Source organism: Cynara cardunculus (genome assembly GCF_001531365.2).
Source record: "Cynara cardunculus var. scolymus isolate 2C chromosome LG 5, CcrdV1, whole genome shotgun sequence".
NCBI lineage: Eukaryota > Viridiplantae > Streptophyta > Magnoliopsida > Asterales > Asteraceae > Cynara > Cynara cardunculus.
The window spans coordinates 28,264,784-28,273,627 of NC_037532.1; the positions used below are offsets into that span (position 1 = coordinate 28,264,784).

General features: G+C 36.6%; 1 protein-coding gene across 1 annotated transcript; it reads right to left on the reverse strand.

Annotated features, from left to right (window-relative positions):
* Window positions 1–1,563: 1,563 nt before the first annotated feature.
* On the reverse strand, window positions 1,564–8,836 carry LOC112512332 (probable RNA-dependent RNA polymerase 1). Its single transcript, XM_025118218.1, has 4 exons — window positions 7,900–8,836; window positions 3,195–5,041; window positions 2,727–2,877; window positions 1,564–2,617 (listed from the first exon to the last, which is right to left on the reverse strand). The coding sequence occupies exons 1-4, from the start codon at window positions 8,413–8,415 to the stop codon at window positions 1,781–1,783; spliced, it is 3,351 nt and encodes a 1,116-aa protein (XP_024973986.1). The 5' UTR covers window positions 8,416–8,836; the 3' UTR covers window positions 1,564–1,780.
* Between the last annotated feature and the right edge of the window lie 8 nt (window positions 8,837–8,844).

Sequence of the window (8,844 nt, forward strand, 5' to 3'; positions counted from 1 at the left end):
GTGAAACCAATTTCGTTCATATAATGTAATTCAAAATTTAAAACGATTCATTCCATATAATTGAATATGGTGTGTTATATTCATTTTTTTTATATGTTTTATTGATGRATGTGATTTAAAGTTAAAAATAATATATTGCTTTAAAAAATGAAAATAATGTCATTAATATCTAGAAGAATGTTACCAAATGTTAAATTTTGTTTACCATTTTTGTCCTTACTGTTGAAATAAAATAAATTTTTAATATATATATATTTTTTTAATTTCCTAAAATAAAGTAAACTAATCTTGACCATTGATCAAGAAAATGGATGGATAAGATTGGTTTACACGATTTACACAAATGAAACAGGTTTTTATTTGAACGCTCCTATATATATATATATATATATATATATATATATATATATATATATATATATATATATATAACGTACATGACCAATTACAACAAACACAATTGACGACATCCACAATTATCAGTATCCATCAAAACTAGTTGCATTCACATTGTGGAGCCTCCTGCTTAGGTGTGAAAGAATTGAAATCAGGAACCATCAAAAACAAGAATGATTGAATAAACGGTAACGTATTGTTTTCGTCCAATCAATTGATTCTTGACATTGATCTACTTGTTTTTACCTCATTAATTATTTTTAGATTGAAAATTTTCATGTCTCGGGGTCTCGTCTTGAGAGGTTATCGTTCATACGTCAACACCACCAATACGTTTGTCAAGATGTATTTGTCATTATGATTAATTGTTTGTGATTGAATTGGAGTTTATCGTGCACACTGACAAATAGTTGTTCACGGGAACCTGATTATGTTCCTACAAGAACCGGTTCTTAAGAGTTTTGGGTTATAAACAAGCTTTTCATCCTTCATACTTTTAGACGGGGTCGTTCCAATCTTTTTGTAGGCTCTATTACATCCGTACTATAACTATAAATTAATAATAAACAAAATAAAATATAAAATTTTATATCATATTAAAATCTTATAAATTACAAAGTGAGAAGAAAGTCAAAGAGTCGTTTTTGCTTTTGATCGGCAAATTTTAAGATTAAATTGCCGCTTTTGATTTTGAAAAAATTAGATATGTTTTCTTTGAGGTGGATTCACATGTTGGATTATATGAATACAGGCCCCAACTGCACGTAAATTTGGGCCTCAAAGTTTTGTGGGCGCAGTTTAAAAACTAAGATTTAACATGTTAATAGATTGTCCGGCTCTTATCTTGCGTTAACGGTTAACCATTGTTGCTTCAATCAACACGACTGATTTGGTTAGCATCGATATGTTTACCTAGGGGACTGATCTGATTGAAGGTGCTAACCCGAGCACCTACCTGGTCTATTTTTTTTTATTAATCTTAAGACAACCACCTACTTTACAGATAGCCCAGAGTCACCACATTTGAATCTCCTTAGCCACAAGAGAATTTTTATTTCTCATTTGATTTGAATCTAAAACCTCTAGGTACTTTTGACCTTTGGCTACCTTGTCTATATTATTATTTCACTACCAAGTCAGTTTACCCGGTAAGCTTTTTACACAAAGTTTAGACCAAATTCAATAGATTATAAACAGAAATCAGCAATCACAATGTTCACATTAAACCCTAACTTAAAGCAAACACAATCCAGAAAGAAACAATACCAAACTAGCGTGATTATGTACAGATAGATTAACCAAGCTGAAACGTAGCTTGTTACATAGAACTCAAAACGACAGTACACCACATGGATCGAGTTTCATAGAACTCGAAGAACTGTACTCATAGAAGAGTCAGGTTATTGAGGAACTGCTTTTGAAGCGAATCAGTATTGGAATACCGTCTGAGTTTTGATCTGCGTTTCTTGATTTCGATGAGTTTGTCGTGAACGCACCACGGGAAACTCAGGAAATGATCTCGTGTCATATCCTCATTGTATCGACCCCAGTAATCAGGATGATAGGTGACATGATACCAAGCCGATGCTTTTGCATAAACATCGTCATTTTCAGCATCCGATTCTCCTCTTCCACTCCTAAACCATTTCCTAGCTTCCTTCCTCAAGGACTTCACGGCTAAACCGACCACTTCAGCATCGTTCCTCCTGTCGAAAGATCTCGACATTTTCATGATACTCCCACTGAGTAGTTCGGCTTCGGTCTTGATGCCGTAGTAATCCATCAGATTACCCAACTTGTAATCGTATTCGGTTTTGAAATCAAATGCTTCATCGAGGTATTCCTCAAAGCCGTGTACTTCCATTTCAGCATCATATGTTTGAAATGCCACGACCCTCGTAAACGGACTGACGGGACTGTCTTGTGGAGAGATGTCTTTCACTTCCCGGAAGAGCTTCCCGATCACATTTTGTGATTCATACGTGGTTTTATTGGGCTTTTCCATGAAATCCGGATACTCCTTCACCCGGAGATTTGCCGGTATCACCGCGGGAACCCCGGTCTTTGGGAAGTCCACAGCAATTGAGAACAGCTTTGCAAGCTCTACACAAGGTTCGGCCATTGCTTTCGTGGGTTCCCTGTCTGCAAAGACTGTGTGGGCATTCGCAATGATTCCTAAGCTGTCATTGACTATATAGTTCGTGAAATACTCTTCGACTTCCTGCAGTAGATAAAACAGAAACAAGATCCTAAAAAGACGAGCATTCATAAAACTTATTACAGAAACTTCGAGTTAGAGGGCTGACACATATCTAGTAAAGTCTCTGTACCTCAATAGTAACATCGTGATCCAGTTGCACACTTGGTGCTGGAGTATAATCCATTGGTTCGATTTGCCTAGGCGGAATTAGATCAGGGTCCCAACAGACAAAGTAAATATCTCCATCCAAATCACTTCCTGAGCATTCATTTGGATGAGGCCTATAGTCATGCTCACATGTGGTTTTGGAAATATGTTAGCACCAGGCGAACGGAGCATAATCATACAATATTACTGTGCAAAATATCCATAAAATAAAAATATATATCGGCAGTCATTAAGAGATACTACTGCTGCAACTAACATATATTCAACGAAAATGCATAATGTTTAGGGTAATTTGACATGTAATTTACCTTTCAGGAAAAAAAAATGTGGTTATTTGAATGAAGAAAACCATAATCAAGTTTACACAAAGCCAAGCAGATCAAGAATGAGCGAAGGAGAATACAGAAAAGAAGAATATGCATAATTTTACCTGTGTCCTTTCTGTGGAAAAACAACACAATCCACCATATGGCGCAATTGTGGAACGTCAACAGCCCTCAAGACTCGTACATCACCAGGATGCAAACATGGGTTTTTAGCAACCACGACTTTCCCAGTAACAATTCTGCAACTGTTTGAGCTGCCTCCACTAAAATCATCACCCAGAACCCTTCTTCTTGAACAAGAAAATTGCACAAATACTTCCCCATATGCAAGTGTTCGGGTTTCATCCAGGCATCCCATCATTGATCTTCCCCTAGGAACAAATATCCTCGCTTTAGTACGCAATTCCAACAACTTTGTTGCACGAAAAACTTGCAGCATCATTGAGAGAAATGGTTCAGCATTAGGCTTATATCCACACGCCAGCATTTCCTTGAGAATGTTGGTGTTCTCTCCAGGAGACATCAACTCTAATGCCTCTTCTGCCTTCATCGGCTCMCTTAAGATAGCATTGAGTAGGTCTACTGCTTCTTTTTGCTTCTTCTCAAAGACGTGATCCCTAACCCCAAGGGTAGAAAGAAGAGTTATGATCTGTCGATTCATATAGCAAGGTTGATACTTGCTTATTGCAAGAACATCTAACTTTGTGTTGTCTGAGTCAAACTTGCACATGCTCGTTCTCAATGACAATTTCTTTGATGAGGTTGGATCTATAGCCACGACACCCTTGTACCCACCATAACGAATTTGAAAGGCGGATGGAATAAAGTCATAGCCACATTTAAKGGAAACACGGCTAGCAAATTCARCAGATATTTTCCCAATTCCATCAGAAAAAACATATTTRGTACCGCCTCTAACAACTTCTATATCAGGAATTTTTTCAACTTCATACGGTGCAACACTTAAGCTTTCCTTTGATGAACCAAAAGATTGACCAAGCCTAGCAGCGTATTTGGCAACGTTTTTTATACTATTAAACTTACCCATCCACTCCCTTATATCAGCAGCAGTAAGTGTATTACTTGAAGCAAACATCCATGTGGAATTATCCCGTAACTGACTTGATGAGAAAGCAAGAAATTCGAACTTCTTACAGCCGATAACGATGCCATCCCTAAGAATTGACAAAATCCTTTTATAAATGCCAGTTCTGCTTTCCTCACTTCGATTAGTGGCACGAGGGACCAAATCTGTTGAATACAGCTTCTCCAGTTCCTCATCAAGAAATGATACACGAAGAAAATCATCAATATATGTTGCAAAATTACGTAAAACACGATTAGACACATTAACCTCTGGCCCACARAAATACACCTTTGATGGTGTAATTTGAACCCTCCTGACATATACAAGACCAGCATCTAATGAGATAGTCGGCGTCCTTAACCTATTGTTTCTTCTGTATTCCTGGGTTATCCACCTTACAGGATCATAAATACAATCTTTTTGATATAAGAGTTTATCCAGAACATAATCAATGGAGGCAATGTCTCTTCTTGCTGGATCCAACAACTCAAAGAAATTAGCATCAAGAACTGGCCCCGGGATGCAACCATGCTGAACCAAGGAGCAGACCTTAAAAATTATTTTATATGGCAGATTTGAACCCCGGGCAGGACCCACTATCGGAACTAGATCCAAATTCTGAGAAAAACTATGACCAGTCACCAAGTTAAATGGACGATTACTTTCTTCATAATATGGAAAGTAGCGACCAAGGTTTGGGATTTCAACACCATGGGAAAGCTCCAAACATAGATGAGAAGATTGTCCAATGGAGAAAGATGGAGAAAAGTCAGTTGCCCTAACCCACTGATCATCAGGAATTTCCCTATAATAGTTAAAAATGTTGTCTTCAACTTTCTGAGAAATTCGAGGGGCACCATATAGCTACAAAATAATAGAGACCTTGATTCAGTCACTAAACAGTTTTAAAACAGCAGAAAAGAAATAGAACTTTGCATCCAGATGTGAAACATATCACATTGATCTTAATTACGTAATTCAAAATCTATACAATGTTGTTTGGCATACATTCTCATCATGCTAAAGTCATCTATTCGTCCCGCTTTCTTTTGATGGTGCCATATATCTAAAAAATAAGAAAACTAGTCATACCAATTGACATGATACAGAAGATAAAAGAGGGGGAAGAGGAACCAGAGGATACAGCTTTACCCAAAAAAAAAAAAGCAAAGGATACTAATACACTGAGTAAATATACACTTTGAAGGGCAGCAATAGCATCTATATGTTTCCCTTACAAAGCAATACTTTAGTTTATTAATACACTTGTAGCTTAGATGGTTAATATGATTAATCAAGAATCATTAACTTAAAGAAATTTTCAAGAAAATGTTAAAGTAAGATTACTTAACAAATAATACAAAATGATAGATAAACACATTTCGATAGAGATGATTAAGACAATTGGAAGATTTTACTTAAATTGCATCACTTGTTGGGCTCTACTTACTCACCGGAAAGCATATTGCAGACATCAGCCATACAAAAGTTAATAGAATGTTTTTATGTATTAATGTGGAATCAGTTCTCAATCAACTAATCCACATTTGCACAAGAGCAGTCACATCCACATAATGGTTTGTGTAAGAGAGTTATTGATTTGACACTCGCTTTTAATCTAAGGCGTCAGTTGGAATGTGGTTGATAGCAATATGTTGCTTCCAACTTAATACCTGAAAATGAGTAGTAAATGCAATAACAAACCAAAAAGACACAGGTACGTGACACACTAGAATTACACATTGGGAGGAAGCTATCGATCTTTGATTTCCATGTAGGAGCAGAACATGACCAGAACCTAACACTTTGTGATTCTCATTTTTCTTATAAACAGAGTAGCAGAACACAAAGATATGAAGCTAAGAACCCATGAGAGGCTAGTATATCGAAGATCTGTGGTGTACGACTCCATGACCAATTAGGAGCCCAAAAGCCTTTGCCTTCTTTCTAAGTACTATAGCCTCAAGCCTCTAAGATCGTAAATTTAGGATTTTTTGGTGTGAGTGTGAAACTACCTAACAAGGTGACGGTAAGAAAAAAGGAGATTAACCACATAAAGGGAGCATTAGATGGAAAAAAAAACTCTAAAACTTCAAAATGCTAAAACCTTCCAACTCACAAATAAGGGGCTTTATACCTTTGCAGTTTATAGGTCAATGCTTATATATTTTTTCCTGATCCATAAATAAACAATGATAAAAAAAAGCAATCACCAATTATAAGGAAAAAGTAAAGCCATGGTGGCTTACCAGAGATTGTTTAACAAAATGTGAGATCTCCATGATTTTCTTTTCTCAATMTCAGATTTTTCAAAAGAAGGTTTTGCTTTCTTTAGCATACTTACTACCCTATGTTGCATGGGTCTGGGTGTGCCGCTGCAGGTTCAAGATTCAAGGAAACGTAGGTTATTCAGATAATAAAAAATGTGCATACAGCATGTGGGAAATAAGTATCACTGGGTGTATATAGAGGGGTTTTGATATGATACTTCATGGTTCAAAAGAACCAAGGTTCCCAAAGGTTATGATATGTATTATTATTAATTTGCTAATGCTTTTGAATTATCTTTTTATTGTCTGTTTCTCATTTTAACATTTTTTGTAATTCCATGAACTAAACAAAACCATAAGGATGGAAATTCAAGATTTTCTTTTTAGTCCACACCCTTCCGGTGGCTTCTTTCTTCTAACTTTCTTTTTTATTTTCCACCCATGAACACTCCAAAAACTAATAGAGGTGATTGTAATAACAATAACAACAGCAATAGCATTTGTAACACAAGCTCCTGAAAGGTTTCCATGGTTAACGATATAGGAAAGGACCTGAAAGCAGTCCTGGTACCAACATCCACTACCTCAAAGTATTGCTTGATAACAGAAGATAGAATCAACAGGTGTAAGGTACCTTTAACTCAAATTCATCATTGAAGTGCCTAAACTCTTGCAATAAATAAAACACTAACTCACTAAGACAACATCATGTCATGCAAACCTCTATCAAGAAAACAATGTTTCAACATTCACCCACCCACAACCGACCCGCATTTGCTTGCCAAGACAAATAGAATATTCAAGCATACAAACTGTGACAAGAACTTCCTGAAGAAAAGCTAGCACCATCATAGATAAAAATTTGCAAGAAACCAAAGGACTCACATTTATTTAAGTCCCAAGTTCAACCTGGGAATCAAAGGGCCTTTGGCCTTGCAGTATGCGAGTCTTTGACCTCCTAGGAGGTCAGGGGTTCAAACCTCACAAAAGGTGAGGAGGGTGTGTGAGTTTATATGTTCTATTTGCCATATATAAATATTATATACTTAAAAAAAGTTCAGCCTGGGATTCTACTGTCTTCATAACAACTAACTTTCGCTAGCAGCATAGTTAATTATATTGGAAGTGTTACCAACTGAGTATAAAAATCTCAAAATTCGTGACAATGTAGCACTAGTATCCACAAGTAAAATGATCCACATGTAGACAAAAGATGGAGAAGACAAAGGGACAAAGACACATCAATCTAAAACAGATAATATATTTATGACGTAATTGTTATGCACAAACTACACATACGCAGAGCCATAATCTGACTAAATCATTTGAAAATGGAAATTGATAAATGGTTTACCAATGCAGAGCCAACTTTAGAATGAGCATGGAAGATTCTTTTTTTCTAGAAAGAACTCCATAATTCACTCAACAACATAGTCGGTCAATTAAACTAACCTGAATAACAAGAAAACTTGCGGCAAGGCCACGTGGACGATGTAGCTGCACTTGCCAGATATTATCATATGAGAGTTGCAGCTTGTAAGAAATGGTGGGATATGAAACATTAAAGTATAACCTCCTTAGTCCAAACCCAAATTTCACTACTGAATTTCGCATTTTACAGAGCACTTGCAAAGTCTCCTTTGAAACCTGGCAACCAAAATGAAGGGTTATACCATCCATGTCCAAGGCAAAATGCCTAGGCTTTTGAACAATGTCAGTATCCACTTCCCAAGCCTTCAAATAAGATGAACCATACCACAAACGCTTACGACTAGCCAGGTCCAAAATGTAATCTACTCTTTCCCTGGTTGTAAATTGCACTTTCGCATACGCTCTTGACCCTCCATTTGATTTTCTAACCTCTAGAGCAACAATTGTCCCCAGACCAGTATGTTGCTCCAGAGCTGCCTTGATTATATCTGCAGATACTAAATTGGGGAATCCAAACACGTTTACTGTCATACCCATCCTAAGGAGTTGTTTTAACTGCAACGTCGTTATACAACATATAATCAGCAACCACAATTAAATGAAACCAAATCGTACTTGAAAAATATTAAGCAATTTAAGCAAAAACACTTTCATCAATAAACTTGTTTGTATTAAACAACTCAAGGAAGCTTGTAAAGTTCCAAACCAAACTGGCCCAGTAGATCCCAGGGTCTGGGAGAACTGTACAATCTCCATTCCAAATTTTGACATACCTCTTGACTCATGTTGCCAAATAGGTCATTTTTAAGCCATAAACAAAAAATATGTTTCTTTTATGGAATGATAAGATCTTAGATTTGTTCCTCGCAGTCACCCACCAATTCGAGTGCCCTCAGGGCCACTAGAGGTTGTCTGCCTTTAACTTCAAGGCCATGAGATTAGTAGTCAAGGTGACCACAAGCTGAC